This window comes from Mytilus edulis, chromosome 1, assembly GCF_963676685.1.
Source record: "Mytilus edulis chromosome 1, xbMytEdul2.2, whole genome shotgun sequence".
NCBI classification, from domain to species: domain Eukaryota; kingdom Metazoa; phylum Mollusca; class Bivalvia; order Mytilida; family Mytilidae; genus Mytilus; species Mytilus edulis.
The window spans coordinates 46,736,576-46,758,593 of NC_092344.1; the positions used below are offsets into that span (position 1 = coordinate 46,736,576).

The window sequence follows — 22,018 nt, forward strand, 5'->3', positions numbered from 1 at the left end:
TTCTGTAAACATAATCTATTAAAATGGGAAATTGTCTGGTTTAGTTTGTACTGTTTATGGAATTAGGCAATATTTGGTCACATTGAAAGCATTTTCAGTGTTAGAATTGTTCATCTAAGAAAAAAAGAGGCCCACTTGAGGCTAAATTTACATAGAATTTATACTCTCCTGTGTAAAGAATTGTTCACATTCTTGATAATGCATGCAGCAAATATTTCAAAAGTGCTTCATTTTGTAGTTTCTTTCTTTTATTATATCAGACATAAATAATTTTTCATTTCCTACTGTTTGAAAGGACTTTTGTTGGAAATTAATACTCCCAAGGGACATAATTCAGCTTTTTCATTGATTAATACAGGCAACAAAGGCAACTTTACAGCTGAGTAGTTTGCATATTTAATGTTAAAAGTGTCTAATATCTTTGTTTTCATCATCTCAAGACAGAATAATAGATTTTATAACAAGCTCTAAAATTTTTAACCACAATATGGCATATACTAAAGCATGGAATGGAGATTAGTATGAAAAATCTTGAATTTGTGCATTTCTTGTAAATTTTTGATAAAATGAATACAAATTGAATGGAACTGTCCATTTTATCTGTTTAAATGGAACTATTTATCATTCTTTTTAAATAAGATAAGATATGATTGGATACAGGTTGTTTATTAAGGCTTTTCTGAAAGAAGTAGAGAATGAGGTAAACCAGCATGTAGGGGTGGGGACATAAAATGATCTATGTTTCTTTAAGTACTGGGGACATACAAGTATTTATTATAGCCAAGGTTTTCACAATAACCCAGTATTGCATTAATAATGTCATAAGAATTCTTTATATCTTTATGTCACAGTATACTGAAGATAGCAAGGGAAATCAAAGTCACTCAAACTTCAATTCTTTTATACCATTTTGAAGCTTTTGATTAGTACATTTGATTTTTATCACAAAGAATAGAAATTTTTTACTGAGAACAATACTGTGTTGAGAAAAGTGCTGAGTCATCATGATAGGTCAAATTGATTGGTAATGATATAAAACTTTATTCTAGGATGTCAATATTAACTATATTGTGTAAAATGCACCATATAATAGTTCTTTTGTATTTGATTTCACCTTTCGCAATGATTTTTTCAATTGGAAACACCAGAATTCAAGTCGCGACAAATATTTTTTACTCAAATGTTTGCCTTTTTTGCTGCGTAATTCCCTAAATGTATAACTTGGGTATTTCTGTAAACATAATCTATTAAAATGGGAAATTGTCTGGTTTAGTTTGTACTGTTTATGGAATTAGGCAATATTTGGTCACATTGAAAGCATTTTCAGTGTTAGAATTGTTCATCTAAGAAAAAAAGAGGCCCACTTGAGGCTAAATTTACATAGAATTTATACTCTCCTGTGTAAAGAATTGTTCACATTCTTGATAATGCATGCAGCAAATATTTCAAAAGTGCTTCATTTTGTAGTTTCTTTCTTTTATTATATCAGACATAAATAATTTTTCATTTCCTACTGTTTGAAAGGACTTTTGTTGGAAATTAATACTCCCAAGGGACATAATTCAGCTTTTTCATTGATTAATACAGGCAACAAAGGCAACTTTACAGCTGAGTAGTTTGCATATTTAATGTTAAAAGTGTCTAATATCTTTGTTTTCATCATCTCAAGACAGAATAATAGATTTTATAACAAGCTCTAAAATTTTTAACCACAATATGGCATATACTAAAGCATGGAATGGAGATTAGTATGAAAAATCTTGAATTTGTGCATTTCTTGTAAATTTTTGATAAAATGAATACAAATTGAATGGAACTGTCCATTTTATCTGTTTAAATGGAACTATTTATCATTCTTTTTAAATAAGATAAGATATGATTGGATACAGGTTGTTTATTAAGGCTTTTCTGAAAGAAGTAGAGAATGAGGTAAACCAGCATGTAGGGGTGGGGACATAAAATGATCTATGTTTCTTTAAGTACTGGGGACATACAAGTATTTATTATAGCCAAGGTTTTCACAATAACCCAGTATTGCATTAATAATGTCATAAGAATTCTTTATATCTTTATGTCACAGTATAGGGAAAACGGTAGTATTTAATTTTCCCAGCATTAGGTTGGCCTTTTGTGTACCCAAGGCAGGTGAAGGAAGTCAAATTAGGAGCGCTGTGATTGGATGTAAGGGTACAATATATTTTTTATTTATCTATGAATAACTGCAGTGTGTATATTTACAATATAAATTTTAAAACCTATTGAAATATTTTCTAGAGAATTATTCGAAAAGACTTGCAAAATTTCATAAATTTGGTGCAAAATGACGGTGGGCATGGATAACATAAACAAGATCCGTTGGAAGTTGGTCATGATCCTATTTGGCTTTAATTTTTAAAACAGAGTAATAAAGTACTAACACAACATATAACTGTTTTATCCAGGTTTTTATCTTAAAAAGTGGTAAATTTAGAAAATGTTAACATTGTCGCCTATGGCAGAATAAATAGTACCGTTTTCCCTTAATTTAGTTTGTGCTAATTAGAAAAATGTTCATGTCTGATTTATCTTTTATCATATATATTTCCCTACACCTATACTCAATTGGTAATTGCAATAAAAACAAACCTTAATTAGTCTCCTACCTGTCAATTCAAAGTTGACAAAAATCACAAAAAATTAACAAAAGATTATAATTCAGGTTTATAGAAAAGTATTACTTGAATATATAACAGTTATTATCAAATATTAATATGAAGATCATTATAAAACAATGAATGTACATGTATATACAATATCTTTTATAAGATAAAAGGTATATAATAGTATTATATGTCTCTGCTTAGGCTAATGATGACTTTTCAATACTGTAACAGTTTATTTTTTTACTGAAGTAGACATGCTTAACCAAACCATTTTAGTATGTTAAAAATTTATCAAATATGAATAACAAACAGGTTCATTTAATGACTAAAAACACAATTTTAGATTTTTTTCATTGTAATCAGAATGTAATCAAAAAGTAATCATGATTACAGGGTATTTTGAAAAGTAATTGATTAAATTAAATTACATGTAATCAGATTTTTGGCTGATTAATGATTACACTGATTACTTGAAAAATTGTAATAAATTACAGCTGATTAACGATTACAATTACAATTACCCCAAGTGTGCTTAACATAGGTGATGCGTGGCACCACTACGATTGAAGACCAGTAGGTTTGAAAATCTGAATAGAGGAGAGCGTGTGTGTTTTTAATGTAATGAAACTGTCAATGAAGAATCCCATATATGTTTACAATGTCAGCTTTGTCAGGGTTTTAGAAAGAGCCTTGATGAACTTTTCAAAGTTTGTATATTATAGATATAGCAATAGTTTTATTACTGTTGAATATACTTTCCTATGTATCGATTGTAGCTTTTATCGTCTCTCATAACTCTATATGTTATGTTTCGTGTACTTTTGGGTTTTTTTTCTTTTTTAATCATAGCTTTGTTTCTTTATTTTCGACATATGAGTTTGAATTTCCCTATGTAATCTTTCGCAACTCTTTCAAATGATATCTGTATTTTTATACGAAATTCTTTTATCAGCATCATTAATATATTCAATTGGGATTACAATAAAACACATTAATACACTACGACTTTATTGACTTTGCCTATGAACAACCGTATAATAATTGATCTATTACTGAGTGGTAAACTAGTCGAAACAGCTTATGAGAGGGTTCCTCGTCTGATATCAACAACAAAATTTCAAATAGGCAAAGTATATAAGAGGTATTGACATCTACTAAGCTTATATATGTAGGACTCTAAAGTGCGATGGTCTACGCTAAAGTACGATGGTGTCGCACGCTAAAGTGCGATGGTTGTTTGTTCGCTAAAGTAAGATGGTATATCACGCTAAAGTGCGATGTACCAAAGGGTAAGGTTCGAGGGCTTTATAAAAAAAAAAACGTTAAAGAACACTCAATGCAACAATGGCCCTTTTGTATTATCTAGTATTATAAGGTGTATACCATAGATTTGAAAGGCAGTACAACTTAACAGTAGCCTTAAGTGAATAATTTTCAAAGACCGACCACGTAATAATTGCTAAAAAGGTAATTTAGGTGTCACAGAATACTATATATTGCTTGTAAATGTTTTTTTGACAACTCGTGCGTATTAAATATTGTTATAATTGGTGTAGCTTGCCGTACATAGTCTATCGCTTATGGGTACACCTTCCCTTACAAATCGTCCTTTTTAAGTTAAAAGATACAAAATTCGATTATTGTCGGAATATGTAACATTTATTTGTTTAATTTAAATGAGAGAAATAAAAGGCGATGTTTTCCGAGCTTAATTTTCTTCCTTTTTTGTAGCAACTACACATCCATGATAATGTTATATTTTCAGGCAATGTACAAACTAATGTTTTAGCCGATCAGTTATAACTTACGCATGAAAATATGAACCTTTATATTGTACACGTTACTTTTCAATAAAAGCGACATTTTAAAGGGAACCGCAAAATAAACTGCAACATAAACGATGATTCAAATGTATCCGTTCGCTTCCAATAAAAGCAGGATACAGGATATCTATGCGAATACTGCTTGTATCTATTAGGCCTATAGTAAAACAATCGACTGCAGCAGGTTACAAGTTCTTCTTCCAGCTACCGAAATAAAACACATTTTCTTTAGCCGACAAAGCACGGTTAGCTGATTTAAATTATCTAAGTTATTGGTTGAAAAGTTTTTAATGAAATATTTGTAATTTGTCTACCGGCGTGTTCATTTTCGGATTGTATAAACGACTGTTAACGTCATAATCAAACTACGTTTATAACGTCTATACTTTCGCGGACCATCGGACTTTAGCGTATGGAAGAATCGCACTTTAGCGTAGACCATCGCACTTTAGCGTGACCATCGTACTTTAGCGTCCCCATCGCACTTTAGAGTCCTACATATATATAATTATATTAGCTTGTCCGAATCAAAACGACCCAAATTACTACATGAAACCCTTTCCCTTAACATATTGTCAGAATCTTGATGTATTTGTCTATTTTAAAGTAGTGAGACTACATGTGTTACTTTATTTGTTATTAGATAACGTATATATTTGTAATAGTTTTAGAAATTTTAACTCTCTGAAATCCTTTATCAATCATTCAATTTAAAAAATGATTGCAATCAAGTCTGAAAGTTAATTTTGAAAATTGTCCGTATACGCTTTATTTTTTTGCGTTGGCTGCATTGCTTTTTAAAATATTCACAATAATCCAACAAAAAATACTAATAGCCTCTGTTGAAATGTTTCATTAGTGGCGTAATTCTAACGTCTTTTTATTTTGATTTATACTAAAAGATTTCAAGTTCAAGCAAATTACGACTTTTACTAAATCGGTGCAATTGTTTTCCGATGATTTTGTCATGCATAGAAAAACATAAAACAATTGTTTTTCTTCCAATTACACTGGTTCTAAGGTTCATTATGCCTTTTCATTTGCTCTTTCTCGACATAGTACCTGAACATCATACCAAAGAGTAGGTAACCTAAAAAAAAACTATTTATTGTTAACAAACATGTTGCTATTTTCTAAAGATTTTTACATTTTTTTTACATTTTAACTGTGAAAACTGCTAATTGATAGTTGGTCGTTTAAAATGTCTAGTTTCAATTTTGTGACTCCAACATAGCAATAAACTCATCATAGATACCAGGATAAAAAAGTTTGTATTCGCGCCAGACGAGCGTTTCGTCTACAAAAGAGTTATGAGTGATGCTCGAATATTTGTTTAATATCAAATCAGACATGCGACTTTGTTTTTTTTTATAAGAATGAAACCTAACATATCATTTAAAAGGAAATGTGGCCTTTAAAATGTAGAATACAATTAATAAGAACAGTTTAAAACTGATTGTTTGCTTAATAGTAACTTTGTGATTCGATGCAATTTTTAAACGTGACATTGTGACCTTAAGGGATACCCTACTGGAGCCACATAATTTGACAAGAATTTTGAGCATTTGAAATCAAAAGCAGTTACTCATTATGTCTGTTTTTCTCAAATAACAAAAAGTGTCCAAAAGTTTGTCGAAAACAAACGGTCACACACTTTTTGATGTTACTTTTAAATGTTTCTACAACAATTGTTTTGTGTGAAATATTTTGCAATTAACCTTATACTCTCTTTATAAGTTAGAATGAAAAAAGAATAATTTTAGGAATTTCGTAAGTTTAATAGTGTATTCCAATCAAAGTATTCTTCTTACTCTCTGGACTACATACATTGAAAATAAAATCATTAGGTTTGTATTCAATATGTTTAGTTTTTTATGTTATCTACATGTAAGAAATATATTTCATCATTTTTATATGTAATGGTTGAATAGTAAATTTGCAGTACACTCAACTCCAAAAGTTCCAGGTATATGAAAGGACAGTCAAACTCTTAATTTGAATATTTACCTACTTGAAGGTAATTCAAACAATCATTCGTTTCCTGACTTATTTAATTAGTTCATTAAAATACAAATGATGCAAGTTGTATACAAATGATGCAAGTTGACGTGTTTTTCAACAGACTGTCGGCATTCCAATGGGAACAAACTGTGCCCCTCTACTTGCCGACTTGTTTCTTTATTATTATGAGGCTGACTTCATACAGGAACTTCTTAGGAAGAAAGATAAGAAGTTAGCAATATCCTTTAACTCTACTTTTCGCTATATAGATGATGTTCTTTCACTAAATAATTCAAAATTTGGTGACTATGTGGAACGCATCTATCCAATCGAGCTAGAGATAAAGGATACTACAGATACAGTTAAGTCGGCCTCATATCTTGACTTACATCTAGAAATTGACAATGAGGGTCGGTTGAAAACAAAACTTTACGACAAAAGAGATGATTTCAGCTTTCTAATTGTGAACTTTCCATTTCTAAGTAGCAACATTCCAGCAGCACCTGCATACGGGGTATATATCTCCCATTTGATACGATATTCCAGTGCTTGCTTTTCCTATCATGATTTTCTTGATAGAGGGTTGCTGCACAAGGAAGCTATTAAACCAAGAGTTCCAAATGGTGAAGTTGAAATCATCCCTTCGTAAATTTTACGGACGCCATCACGAGTTGGTTGACCATTATGGAATAACCGTTTCACAAATGATATCGGATATGTTCCTTACGTCGTAACTACAATTCCCTTCCCTTTCATGAATGTGACCTACCGAATTATACTATTTACCGGATTTGTTATCACAAAAGCAACACGACGGGTGCCGCATGTGGAGCAGGATCTGCTTACCCTTCCGGAGCACCTGAGATCACCCCTAGTTTTTTGGTGGGTTCGTGTTGTTTATTCTTTAGTTTTCTATGTTGTGTCGTGTGTGCTGTTGTTTGTTTGTCTTTTTCATTTTTAGCCATGGCGTTGTCAGTTTGTTTTAGATTTATGAGTTTGACTGTCCCTTTGGTATCTTTCGTCCCTCTTTTGTATAAATAAAATAGGTGCAATAAAACCATAGTTTGTCAAGAGATTAAACAATATGAACAAAGAATGCCGAATGCCAAAAGATAAGCGAGATATAGACTTAATAATATTATATTCCATATAACTTCCGTCATCCTGATACGTTTACGCCAAACATTTTGCATTTAAATATAGAAAAAAAATTACATTTAATTGTTTGATTTCGAAAGGATATTAAGATGGTAAATGTTTCAATTATAAATCAATAGGAAGACTAGAAATAGAACAAGTATTTTTGTTAGTTTAAAAAAAAACTATCCGATTTCTAAAAAACAGATATTAGAATTGCTGACCTTAACGTTTTGCTTTTTAATTTTTTTGCTTCATTGCTCCACATTAAGGTATATATAAAAGAGCTTCGGACGCACCAAATAAATGAAGTGGAGTTTTTTTTTAAATTTATTCTTAAGATCATGTTTTTTTCTTACATTGACTTCTAGCCCAAAACCTTAAGCACATGGAACCGCATAGAGGTTATACATGATCATCAGAGTTGAAATACATTCAGAAGATGTATGTATATCGACTCACATTGTTAACATATCAAACAATGTTTTCTAGCTTGTATTTCGCCATAAGCACACTAGGTATGTGTTAGGTTTTAGATTTTCAAATGCGTTGGCCTCTAGCATCACGTAATTTAGATATCAATAGTCGAAATGAACATCTGGTGCAGTAAATTTTCAACGTTTGTTTTATAGCTGATGTATGTTAATGATAATTAGAATTTTACTCGATACCACTTTTCTTGCCTTTTTTAATGATTTGTTTTGAATTCTTTTTCGTTTTCCACAATTTGTCTTTATCTTTTATCTTTAATAACTAAGTTGATGGTTGACATGTTGGTTTGTTTTTACAGTGATTAAGAATGTTGCACATTGTTAACTGCTCTGTCTCTTTTTGACATTTTTACCTGTTGTGTTTGTTTGTTTTGTTTAAACATCGATGTCGATGTGATGGCATTTGATGTGACATTCAGGTAAAAGTTTTAACTAGCTTTAAACCCAGGTTTTATCCACCATTGGTTACATATGCCTGTACCAAGTCAGGTATATGGCAGTTGTTATCGATTCATTTGATGTGTTTGAGCTTTTGATTTTGCCATTTGATTAGGGACACTATTAAAAGTGTGGTTGACATGAATACGAATACGTTTTGAATTTTCCTTGGAGTTTGGTATATTTGTGATTTTACTTTATTCCGGAGTTTATCGATGTTCAAATCTCATAATTCCTCTTAGAAGATACAAATCTGGGTAATCATATATCATAATTGGGTAAAATAAATATTTGTTATTAAAAAACGCATCTTAAAGAAGGCACCACATTGATGAAAGGTAAATATAACTTAACGTTTTTAAGAACAATCATGGCAGTACGTCGTCTTGGTAATAAGAATAAAGAAACAAATTACATTTAATTGGGGATACAATATAGCGAAGTTCGAATTTGTCATGTAAGAATATCTAAATTTCTTTAAAGTCGGCAATCACTAGCAAACTTATGTTACACGTTTTATTCATGTAGACAACATACAAAATTACTACACATTAAAGAACTTGTAAGATATAAGATGTAGAAGTGCACCTTCATTTCAAATCAGAATAATTAAATCAATCTTGTAAAAATAACTAGCTACGCTAATTCCAAATAACCCGTTTCTTCACATAGTATTGAATGTTTTTATCCAAATTTACGCATACACAGAATTATCTTCGTCTTTTAATATATTTTAATATTCAGTTAGCAAGTTCAATGTTTAAATAGTATCCATAATAAAGTATCAAAAATCTTTTAATGGGTTTGATGTTAACTCTATATTTAAGTTTATTATTTCGTTTTCTTGACTAGATACATCAGACTTCAAGTTTTAACACAGTTTTGGAATTCATCTGTAGATAGTGTTTATATCTATGCAATTTTCATCGTACGGTGAAATATTCAAATTATATAAATATCAAATATTTTAGAAATTTTAATATCAGACTGTTGCATTCTTTTATATTGATATAGGATTTTTCAAAGTTCTATTGTATTGCCAAAAATGTTCATGTTTTTATCTGCGGTAGTTAAGTTTATGTATTTTCTTATCAACAAATCTATTATGCTATGTTAACTCTGGTATCAACTATACTCATAGAAATCTCCAGTTAGAAGTGTTTGTAAAGTTTTAGCAATATATGATGTTTTTGTCAACATCTAGAGATTAGCAAAATAAAGACACTTACGTGTATAGTCGGACCATATTAGTATTTACTCGTTTGGCTATAACCGGTCTGTATTATATGAGTATTTTGACTATACATTTATTTTTCGAATATGCACGAGCAAGGTTTACCAATGTTCTATTGTCTTATGTGCGAAACAATAAGCAAATAGAAATAAGTAACAATGTAAGAATTTTCAGGAAATAGATATAAGATATAACTTATGAGAATATAAATAGCAATGTGTATTTATACGTATTTTTTCCTTTTCTAGATTTAATGTAAAATTTCGATAAAAACCACACAATTGAGTATGTTGTACAAATATAAAAATACAAGAAACATAAAAAAGGTAGGATTTCATTATATATGTTGAATATCATATGATACATAGTTTATAGAAATAGATAATATCATGTAAATTGTTATGCAAGACAACCGTTTTAAGACAAGCGCCATGAGCGCGGTGAAGACATAATTTTTTCTTTCACTTTTCAATTTTAAGTGAAATAAAGCTATTTTTGTATACTTGACGAGAGTATATTTATATATTTCTATTTTCAATGCAATACACGGTGCATTATCTATCTTATTTTTTTGCATTCATATATCCAAGATGGTAGTTGATAATCAATTTTTAAAATTGTACAAATGTTATTATCTTGAAAAATATTTGTTCAGTATCTACCAAGTGCTTAAAAAGGCTTCATAACATAACATCTCATCTTTTATCTAGTATTTGGACTTTAACTTCAATATTATCTTTAGCAATATAGACGAAAACGAAGATGCTTTTGTTTGAGAATATACTTTAACATTACCGTTAATTTTTGTTTATAAACTGCTGCACTGTAAACTGCAACAAATATGCCGCACATATATACATGTATACAATAACGAAATTCCGAGAAGCAAATGTATTCACTAACTACGGACTAATGTGACGTAATGAAGTTGAAAGATTTATTGCATCATACTTCGATACATTATTTAGAGCAACAATGTGATTCCCGTGTTTTAAAAAGATATGCAATTAAATTGTAAAATTCTCCCGCGGCAAACAAATAAAATAAAGAAATCACTACATTTGAATATATGTATAAGACTATGTGTACGATTATTTCAAACAAACTTGTAACCGTTTCACATATAAAAAAATATTTCATTTTGATTTATTTTCATTTCTCCCTCAAAGTACAAACAAATTACAGGAAACGTTTCATTCCTAATAATAACTGTTAGTTGATACTGATTACTGGGACTTAAAAATAAATCTGCTTTCGTTTCCGAATACAAGTATATATAATATGCGCATATCATATGTGTTGCAATTGTCAGTTAAAGCTGTATACTCATACCGAGAAATTATAGACATACATTAACTGAAACGGTAAAGGTGTCGTGATATATAACATTTTTTTTTGTGAAATTTAACAATTTTTAGTGGTGAATATATATTTACATAAATTAACATTCGATTGTATCAGACTTTGAATTAAAATTCTTTACAAATGGAAGTACATCTATATAGAATACAAACCGAAATGTGTACTGACTGTAAAATTTATAGTTCAGATATTGGATCCCAAAACTGTTTCGTTCTGTTAACGAAATTTCAGTTTATTTGGTTTAAAGCATTTTGGTATTTTTGGGGAAAATAAAAATAAAATTGAAAATTGAATTTGACACTATTCAATGAGAGAACTGCAGCAACATGAACAGCGAAAAGCTTGCGTTGTTTACATTGTTCATTCTTATTGTGGATGTAGTCACGGCATTTCAATTAATGTTCAATAGGTAAGTACGTAATTACAGATGAGTCAGAATAGGTTAATCTAAAATAAAAGTATCATTTATTTGTTTATTTGTTAATTTCTGCTATAATTTGACATTTTGGTAAGATTTTGTTTTCTCATTTCCTTATTGAATCTAGTTGAGTTATGTTTGATCCGATAAAACAAAACATGTCTTACGTCAGTTATAATTTAGTTCTTATCATTTAGGTTTGCTTCCCTTGTTTTATTTGTGTCACTGCATACACATATGACGTAATGATGATCTTGTTTCTCGAAACAGAAGTAAGACCAAAAAAAAAAAAGATCCTAAAAAATTGCCGAATTAATTCAAAAAAATCATGTCAATACAAGTTAAAAAATTCATTAAGATTCATATTCATAATAATGTAGGCAGCCGTAAAACTTTTGCTGTAAAAACTACTGAATAATTTATCTATAACTTGTTTGTCATCGGCTATGATTTTATATATAAAAAAAAAGAAGATTTGGTATGATCGCCAATGAGACAACTGTCCACAAGAGACCAAAATGACACAGACATTAACAACTATAGGTCACCGTACGGCCTTCAACAATGAGCAAAGCCCATACCGCATAGTCAGCTATAAAAGGCCCCAATATGACAATGTAAAACAATTCAAACGAGAAAACAAGTATATAACTCATAAACAAACGACAACCACTGAATTACAGGCTCCTGACTTTGGACAGGCACATAAATACATGATGTGGCGGGGTTAAGCATGTTAGCGGGATCCCAACCTCCCCTAAACGGGTACTTGAACATCCCAACAACAAAATGACACTAGGAACAGATCTGAGAGTACTTGCAGTTATCTGACAGCTAGTTCAAAGCCACTAACAACTAATAAAAAAAAATCATGCATCTGAGACTTAAATAGCAATCCGTACAGATATAACATTCAATAGATTTAGTTTAAAGAAGTCATAAACAGTCAGAGAAAAACTTGACATTGTGCAATGCCAAGATACAGGTATCGACAGATCAAGATTCATGAATGTGTATATGTATATAACATACTAGTAATATTTAGTTTGCTTTTAATTTACTGATAACAAAATCAATATGTATACCAATAAAAACAATATTCAATGATCTGATTACAGTGTTGAATTGGTTACCTTTAAGAAAAAAATGTGTTTAAAGGAGAAATAAGTTTACAAGGATCATTTCTAAATTTCCGGTTAACAACATTTCCGTAAAAATGAGGATGTACTATCCCGTTTGAAATACGATTTCTGCAGGTACAACCAAACTTCAAAACCAAATCTGTATATCTATGGAAAAAAATAGTAAAGGTTTTAAGTAATTTATGGAAACGATAACCCTGGTTTAATTATTTACCAGTAATACATAGATTACGTTCGTTAAAATTAAAAACAAGATTAGTGTAGTTTATATTCTTAGATTGTTTAAGCCAAATAAATCCAAGACAGACAAAAAAAGTTGGTAGGTTACATGTTTAAGTAGAAAATGGAAATGGGGAATGTTTCAGTGAGATAACAACCTGACCAAAGAATCGCTTCCAGTAAGACGTCAAATTCAACAACAAAAGAAACGAATGAATAAACGAACTACAATGCACAGAATGTTATATTTGCGATTAAAAAATGTACGAAGACGTCCATAAATATGTAAATTGGGTCGATCTAAAAAAAAAAATTATTTGAATACCTTTTGTTGTTGAGGGTTTTTCACAAGTATAGCAGTTAGCAGAGCAGTGCAAGTTTCCTATATACATCAAATTATACATTTTACCAATACAATAACGTAAATCCAAATTTCACAAGAATTAATCCAACTAGCGTTTTTACTATCCAATAACTTACAAGTACGAAAAAGACAGGACAGAAGTATATTTTGTCTATATATTTTGTATTTGCACAACGTTTGAAAGTGAATCATGCATTTGTTCTAAAATAAGATTTTAGACCAGATAAAATTTAAAAGTTGACATAATTCGACATCGGGAATTGTTAATTTGCTTTGACGTCCGAAAAAACCTAAATGATCAACTTATGCATTGTAACTTTTAGAGTCATTTTGTCTGAAAGAACGTGCGATATCATATTATGAAATTGATTGTCAAAACATAACAAAAGCACAAGTAAAGAACGTTTATGTATTCAATATAAATCAAAACACAAAGATTATTCCAGCTATTTGATTTAGGCGTTGAGAACCTTTGGTGATCCCACAGTTTAAATGTTTATAAGTACGTCGTGAGATAACCTTATCTGATCAGATTTCTAAATTTTGTTGTTTCTTTCTTTTTCTGTTTGTATGTAAGGAACGTAGACGGATCCCAATCTAAACAGATGCAACTTAGACCGGATACTCACTTTGTCATCACTGACAGGTAGTACGGGATGATATTTTTCATCCTATACGAGTGAAGGATAGGGTTTACTGGACGTATACAAGAGGGTGTAAAAGACAATACATATAATTTCAACCAAACAACCCAATGAGCATTTAATAGAAAAAATCTTACTTAAAAATACCAACAAGGTGATAGCTAAAGTCTAACTAATAAACTTAGTAGGCATACAGTATGTGCATCTCAACTAAAAAAAAATACCATCAACAGGACAAACACGTTGACATGTCTGTCTGCATACTAATTGAGTCGTATAGTCCAAGTCGAGATTATTAGACTAAGTTTAGTTTAATCAAATTAACGTGTTTTATTTTCGTGAGTTAGCAGTTTAAAAGAGCTGCTTTTTTAAGAAGAATCATACACATTTTGGATATTTAGCAAATTATTTAAGTACAGTGTGAACATTTAACAATTTTTCGGATTACAGTGATGGCTGGTCCAAAGTTACAGATGGGGACATAATAAGTATAGTCGTGATCACATTGTTTAATGTGTGTGTCTTGGTAGCAGACATTTACGCTGTAGCGGAAACTATACTTTCACGGAAATTGGTACGTCAATTTAGTTTTTAACATTCAAAGTTCAAAAATACTGTATGTATATACATTTGTACATCTCTTTTCTTTGTTAACGTTTTGCATTGCCTCACATCAACTTATTTTGAAAATCACGTAATGAACTTTTAAATTTCTGAAACTAGTCAGCAAACACTTCATTTAGCTATTTCTACATAGTAACGTTTGTTGGCGTGGTAACGTACAGTGGATACATTGGAACTCTGTCTAAGGTTATGATTACCGGTATAACTTTTGTAATCTTAATATTCATGATCTCATTTAAACATCATGTCCGACGATATAACGTATCATTTGAATGTTCTTTAACCTTAACAAATCTTTATTTTTTTTACAAAGTCAATGTAATGAACTTAAGAAAACAAGTGTCAAATGCCAAATGCCAATTACCATAACATATAGTATGTTTCTTTAACTGATTTTGCCTATTAAGAAAGAGAAAGACAAATTCCGTGTCTTTTTTTACTTTTTAACTTGCGTTGTTTTCTGTTTCTCATATTTGGTTTTTGTATTATCATAAATCAGGACATCTATTTTTTTCTAGGACGATGTTTCATTATGCTCCATATGTAGGGGTACAGCGGAACGATTTGACGATTGGAAATGGACCCGAAAGTGGAGACATTTTATTCTGAGAGATCATCGTGACATGAAAGGTAAATATAAAAATATTATTTGAACCGGTTTTGTATATATTATTAACCTTGTATCTTTGATTTTATTTTTAACAATGTCAAAACTTGGTTCTTTGTAATTTACTAGACTAGTAAACCGAGGTGAATTACGATAACTCCCAATGTATGGTTACTCGAATAGATTTTTAACAAAGGCTTACATGGCAACCAATTGTTAAACGTTTTGAATAATCCTTTTTATTATTTTTATTGATTAGAAGACACAACATTAAGGGAAGTAGTTAAAGATTTGTTGATTCAAGCTTTAAAAACAAATTCTGCAGCTTCGTTTTTATCAAATGGTACCTATAAGCATAATAGTGAAAAGCTGTTGATATCATAAAATGAAGAAGGAAAAAAAATTGTATAAAATATAGCCATTCGGATTTCTGCATCATCGACATATTAATTCAAATTGATATAGAATGCCAAAGTGAATTATGAAACGTCACACAGTTTTTACGTTACAATCTGGTATTGCACCATATTAACAATAATAACAATTACATCATGTTTACTTATTGCGTCAGGTTTTCGTCATTTCAAATATTAACACACATTTCCATTTTAGTTTGTACAAATCCTTGGTTTCTATACAATGTATTTAATAAACATGCAAAACTAGGCTAAATGCATGGCTTTGTGTAATAGTATAAACTGTCAATTTGATCTTTCTCTTGTTTGTTTTTTATTATTTCCTTTTGCAGATTATCATTCATTAATTGCAAAACTGTTCCGTCGATGGAGAGTGTCAAATTTGAAATCAAATATCCATATTAAAGGGTAACTAGCTGTCAAATTCATGGTCACCGATTTGACTTTAATTCTCATATTTGATTTATAACGATGTAAAACATTTATCCAAACTATCAAAAGTCTAAAATAAACAGTTTACAGAGCACTGGGTAGATAATATATAGGTTCGTTTCGTGTTTATTTTAGTCCAGATGCCATCTAATTAATAAAATTAACGGTATCAATTTTCTTGCACCAGATGCGCATTTCGACAATACATGTCTCTTCAGTGGTGCTCGTGGCCAAAATATTTGAAATCCAAAGCTTATATAAAAGATGAAGAGCTATAATCCAAAAGGTCCAAAAAGTATAGCCAAATCCGTGAAAGGAATCAGAGCTTTTCATGAGGGAGATACATTCCTTAATTTATAATAATTTCTATCATTTTGTAACAGCAAATTTTAATAACACAAAAACAATCCGTATTTTCATGCCAGTACCGAAGTACTGGCTACTGGGCTGGTGATACCCTCGGGGACTAATAGTCTACCAGCAGAGGCATCGACCCAGTGATAGTAATAAAATTAACGGTATCAATTTTCTTGCACCAGATTCGCATTTCGACAATACATGTCTCTTCAGTGATGCTCGTGGCCAAAATATTTGAAATCCAAAGCTTATATAAAAGACGAAGAGCTATAATCCAAAAGGTCCAAAAAGTATAGCCAAATCCGTGAAAGGAATCAGAGCTTTACATGAGGTAGATACATTCCTTAATTTATAATAATTTCTATCATTTTGTAACAGCAAATTTTAATAACACAAAAAAAAATCCGTATTTTCATGCCAGTACCGAAGTACTGGCTACTATCGATTTGACCTCAGATGACCATATAAGCGATGTAAACATAAATAAAGATATGAATAGATTAAACCAACACGTGCAATTGGATTTTTATAGGTCTGTTTGATTTTATTTTATAGATTAAAAATAGATGTTTCTCATGTTTTTAACCGTATAAGAATGATTTCATGTGCATCGAATTAGTAATCAAATGATTTACCGTAGTTTCACTTTCATTGTTGACATTCTTTTTCTTTAAATAACCAGTACACGTACAATGCATGCGTTGTCAATTTTATAGCAAGGGGTTAAATTGAAGTTCACATGAATACGGATTTAAAGAGGTCGACTCATTCACTTGCAAGTGAATAACTAATTATCAATGTTTCTTAGCGTAATTTGACAAAATTGAACCTTTTTGGCTGCAAAAAGCGAACTGTTATTTCACTATTTCACTTTCATCATTGATTGAACAGAAAAACAAAAAAAAATAGATTTTTTATATGTCTTGTAGCTAGTGCCCTTTAACATTTCCTATTTTTGGAGAAAAAAAAATTATTTAAATTTCATGGCCCTTGATGATTTGCAACACAAGTACTTCTTTTTTTCTTCAAAAGATAATAAAAATGTTCTCATTGAATTGTGAAAAATTTGGTGTTTTACTTACTAGTATATATTATCTGATCTATATTATCCAAATCTCGTGAGTTAATAAATGTATTGTTCTTTTATAGGGATGATCAGCACTGTTTGAAGAACTAGATATGAAAGCTTAAAAGAGCAGGGACAGCAGAAGAAGATTAATCTTTAAACAATCAGAATTATAGCAAATAATTTGCATTATCATTTACTTACATTTTCTTTTATAATATGTTTATAATGACTAATATATGATGTAACATGATTATTCATCCTCTATGGGATATTTATAACAAAAATCATTGAATCACATGAAATACGATTCAAAATGAAGTTTTTCACTGATAGCAGCTATGTGTTTATATTAATCTATGGCAAATATCTCTAAATAAATATCATTGAAATTCCTAAAAGCAAAAATATAAAATAGTACATAATCTATTTATGGCTATTTCTAAAGAACAATTTTGAAACTGAGTTACGTGTCTACTTTACATGCGATATTGATAAATGAGGGTTTTTTCCATCAAATTTGAAAATAAAAGTATGCATTTTACGTATGCAGTCATTATTATCCTTTATTTGTTGTTTAAATTACAACTAACTTTACAGTGTTGTCCTCCTGGCTTATTCCATAATTGGTTGCTTTGTTTGAAAGTTTGTCTAAATATTGTTTCATTTTTCTCTCAGAAACCTAATCCATAAAAGTTGGAAATGATTGCGAATAAAAGTTAAAAGGGGGGTATGAACTTTGCGCCGATTTTTAAAATGTTCATTCTTTCATTTGCGCCGAATTCATTTTTACATTAGCGCCGATTTCATTTTTACATTTGCGCAGATTTTATATTTGCTCATTATTGCATTTACAGTTTAACACAGGTGAGTTAAACCTTGTACATGGACTATACCGTAAAGGTATATTGGTTAAATCTTTTTATGAAAGTTGTTCATTTATGTTTATGTTTTTTTTATTGTATCAGTACGTAAGCCAGAAAAAGAAAAGATGGATTTCGTTATTGACAATTATGACAAATATATGTTCATAACATTTGAAAAAATAAATAGGGGCAAATGAAAGAAAAATACGACGCAAATGAAATGCAGATCGGCGCAAATGCAAAACGCCGGTAAGAAGAACATAGTTTGTTTTTACTTTCATTACGATCTCATATAGCAACTAACTAGTACTCATACCCAGATAACACAACGAATTTTAGCAGAAATCACGATAATGTAAAACTTGTTTACAAGGTATCGAATAAAAAAATTCCTTAAGGGGGTGTAGTATTTATGTAGTTACCCACAAAAGATAACAGAAGGTTATTTCAAGATTATTACTCTATATTCCAGTTATATATTATATAGTATACATTCCAATTTCCTGAACAATTCTCATCCATTCCTGATCATTAAAAATACCACGACTTACAATTTGTCATCAAATTTCTGTAACTAGCTTTTACAATTATAGTATTATTTATATAATCTATAAATGTTTTGTCAACTATTTGTGATTGAGGAGTTAAAATCTGACCAACCAGACGATAAATTTGTTAATTTTAGTGGTAGCTTTTCTTAAACAGAATAATCCGCTCGTCGGGTTTCTGACGTATTGATTACATCACTTTTTGTTATATTATATACTATCTCTGACGGAATTCAGCATTTTTTGTGATTTTACTTTTGACGGACGACGAATTGAATAATTGTTTACCTTGCAAATCGTAAAACTGCAGATATAAAACTGACTAATCCTGTAGGTACTGATGCATTTGAAATGGACAACGTTCAAAATAAGTGTTTGTAATACTTTTTCATCATGGCTATTGTTAAAAGAAATATAATATGTTTCTTAATAACTTTACATGTAGAACATTCATAGAATAATGTTGTGTTTAGCAAATTATGAAGACATCGTGCACAACACGAAAGGGTGTCCTGCTATATATCTACGAAAGACGTTCTATCCTACTACGTTCATATAAGTGTATTCTATGAGAATAATCATTTATATAGTTGTTTTAGCTATATTTACTCACATCTTTTTTGTTTTGTTTTGATACATAGATTTTGATGTAAGCATGTATACTTTGGCGCGGTCAATTACAATAAATTGTTGATGGTCAGTACATTATCAGTTTATTCGGTACATGAATTGCACAGTAGAGTTGCAATCACATCTTCAAGTTAATCCAAATACTCTATGACCATAAAGCAATGTTTAGTCTAAATTAAGAACAGATGTCCATAGCACGGTCTTGTGAGAAACTTTTTATTGGAGTAGTAACTTGAAGTACCAATTTGTATTATAGATGAGGATGAAATAACAAGTTGGATTGGAAATTATAATTGTGAATCTTTACAAATATTATATATACATGAACTGTTATATGATTAAACATATGAACATGTGAACATTAAACAGACTTCGTTACTATTATATAGACAGTAGTGAGTATACGAAGAAACTTTGCATTAGCTAGTTCCTTATGTAAACGGGCAACATGGATTACGATTCCGTATACATAGATCCGAAATAATGAATAGGTACAAAACGACAAAAGAAAGACCCGTTACATTTGGTGGAGGTATCCGAATTTACAATGCTGAACGAATATTTTAGAACGCGAAATTGGGACAATAGCGCCTAGTCATGGTGTGTGCAGAAAGCAGTAACAGTGCGTTTCCACTATAGTAAAACTATAGGATAGGTGAAATGGAAAATGTAGGCGTGGAAATAAATTAGGACAACTTTGTATACGCCATAATGTTAGTAACTTGAATGTATATAATTGGGAAGCTTTGTTTGTGTCGGTATTTTTTTCCATCTTTTCTGGATACGCATTTGCCAACCATTATGATGAATGTTAACGTTTTTACTAAGGAGTATATTATTCAAACTTTGAAAAACATTCGAGAAGACTCTCGTGAGAATTTTCGATGAATTCAAACCTGAGATGTTGTAAAAGACTAGCAGTAAACGTGTATATTTAAACTGTTGTGTTGGTGACAATGTTCATATGTATAAACCAGTTTTGACTCCCGACCCGCGCAATCTGAAACCACCAACCAGTGCGTTGTTTGGATTAAATAAAGATGACATTCCTGTTGACAATTTCGTACAGTCAAGTGGCACAAAATGTTGAAACCGATGACGTCATGAGGACATTATTTTTATTTTTGTAAATTACTTTTAAAGCTTTTTTTTTGAATTTGTATTTTTTATTTCGTTTTTAAATTGTATATTATTTTGCGTTAATTTCGTTTGATTTTGTGTATAACATTGCTAGTTTTAATCTCTTGTCATTATGAGAGTGGGCATGTTGTGTGTAGTTGTGTAGTCAAGGGTTTCTTATAATTATAATGCATGTACATGGCAGTGCACATGAAGTTGATTGACAATTTTGGTCATTCTAATGTGATACGGTCACATAGTAATGAAGGAAATGCAGCTAACGAGATGTTGATTTTCGTTTAAATGGATCAATTTGATTGTCCAGAGATAGTAATAAGTTGATTATAATTTTAATTATTTGACCATTTAGTTTACGCTTGGATTAACGATACAAAATTGCGATTAGACCTTACTATAATGTATTTGAATAGATTAATGATTGTCAAACTTGTTCAATATATTTTTTATTTTGTATATTTTTATATGATTTTTGTCTTAATGCCTTATTATGTGGTCAAAACATCAAAAGTTTAAAAGTTGAAAGGATAATTCAGATTTTAAGAGAATCTGTTTGCAAGTTTTCCACAACTGTTCACGATGTAAAATGATAAATTACATGGCATAACATTTATTATTTGATTTATTATTTGTTTTTTCTTAGTTTAGATGTTTTAAGTAGTTTTAGTAAAAGAAAATTGATTTTTTTTTTCACATTGCCTCCCATACTTTATTATCATAATTTTTTTTAGTTTTTTTGTTAAGCGGGGAGTTATATGGCGTAGTCAATTACATCAAAGAGTTGATGGTCAGTATTAAATCAGTGTAATGATCTTTCATCTTGATTAATATGACAGCTTATACGGTACATGAGTTGCACAGTAGAGTTGCAATAGCATCTATTAGTTTATCAAACTACTCTACGACCATAAAGCAATGTTTAGTCCAAATTAAGAGCAGAAGTTCATAGAACGATCTTGAGAGACACTTGATATTGGAGTAGTACCTTGAAGTACCAAATTGTATTATAGATGAGGATGAAGTTGGATTGGAAATTATAATTGTGAACTTTTACATATATTATATATAAATGTACTGTTGATTAAACATGTGAACATTAAACAGACTTCGTTGCTATTATATAGACAGTAGTGAGCTTACGGAGAAACTTTTTATTGTAGTAAGTTCCCTATGTTAACGGGCAACATTGACAACGATACCGAACACATAGATCCAAAATAATGAGTAATCACAAAACGTCAAAAAAAAAGACCTGTTACAATACAAAGTAAATCTTATGGGACTCTTATTAAACACATACATTGCGAGACCAAATGCGTCGAAAGTGTACTTGTTTATGTTATGCGTATATCACCTTCCATGCGAATCCAGACTCAGTATAAATGCAACAGTTCGAATTTGATGCGACTGTCATACAAGT

At 30.4% G+C, this 22,018-nt stretch overlaps 2 protein-coding genes across 2 annotated transcripts in view; both read left to right on the plus strand.

Annotated features, from left to right (window-relative positions):
• Positions 1–3,644, plus strand: part of LOC139483483 (uncharacterized) — a 47,313-nt gene extending 43,669 nt beyond the window's left edge. Inside the window, exon 6 of the mRNA XM_071267506.1 lies at positions 2,508–3,644. The gene's annotated coding sequence lies outside the window, so the exon portion shown is untranslated. The remainder of the gene's footprint in view (positions 1–2,507) is intronic.
• A 7,360-nt stretch (positions 3,645–11,004) lies between these two features.
• On the plus strand, positions 11,005–21,699 carry LOC139483489 (uncharacterized). The gene is made up of 4 exons (XM_071267513.1): positions 11,005–11,537; positions 14,366–14,489; positions 15,058–15,169; positions 17,501–21,699. Exons 1-4 carry the CDS (start codon positions 11,455–11,457, stop codon positions 17,518–17,520), a joined length of 339 nt encoding a protein of 112 aa, XP_071123614.1. The 5' UTR covers positions 11,005–11,454; the 3' UTR covers positions 17,521–21,699.
• The last annotated feature ends 319 nt before the right edge of the window (positions 21,700–22,018 follow it).

Coding starts and splice junctions, on each gene's coding strand:
- LOC139483489 (XM_071267513.1), top strand. CDS start 11,455: ATGAACAGCGAAAAGCTTGCGTTGTTTACATTGTTCATTCTTATTGTG. Junction 14,490..15,057: donor CTATACTTTCACGGAAATTG/GTACGTCAATTT, acceptor ATTTTTTTCTAG/GACGATGTTTCATTATGCTC. Junction 15,170..17,500: donor AGATCATCGTGACATGAAAG/GTAAATATAAAA, acceptor GTTCTTTTATAG/GGATGATCAGCACTGTTTGA.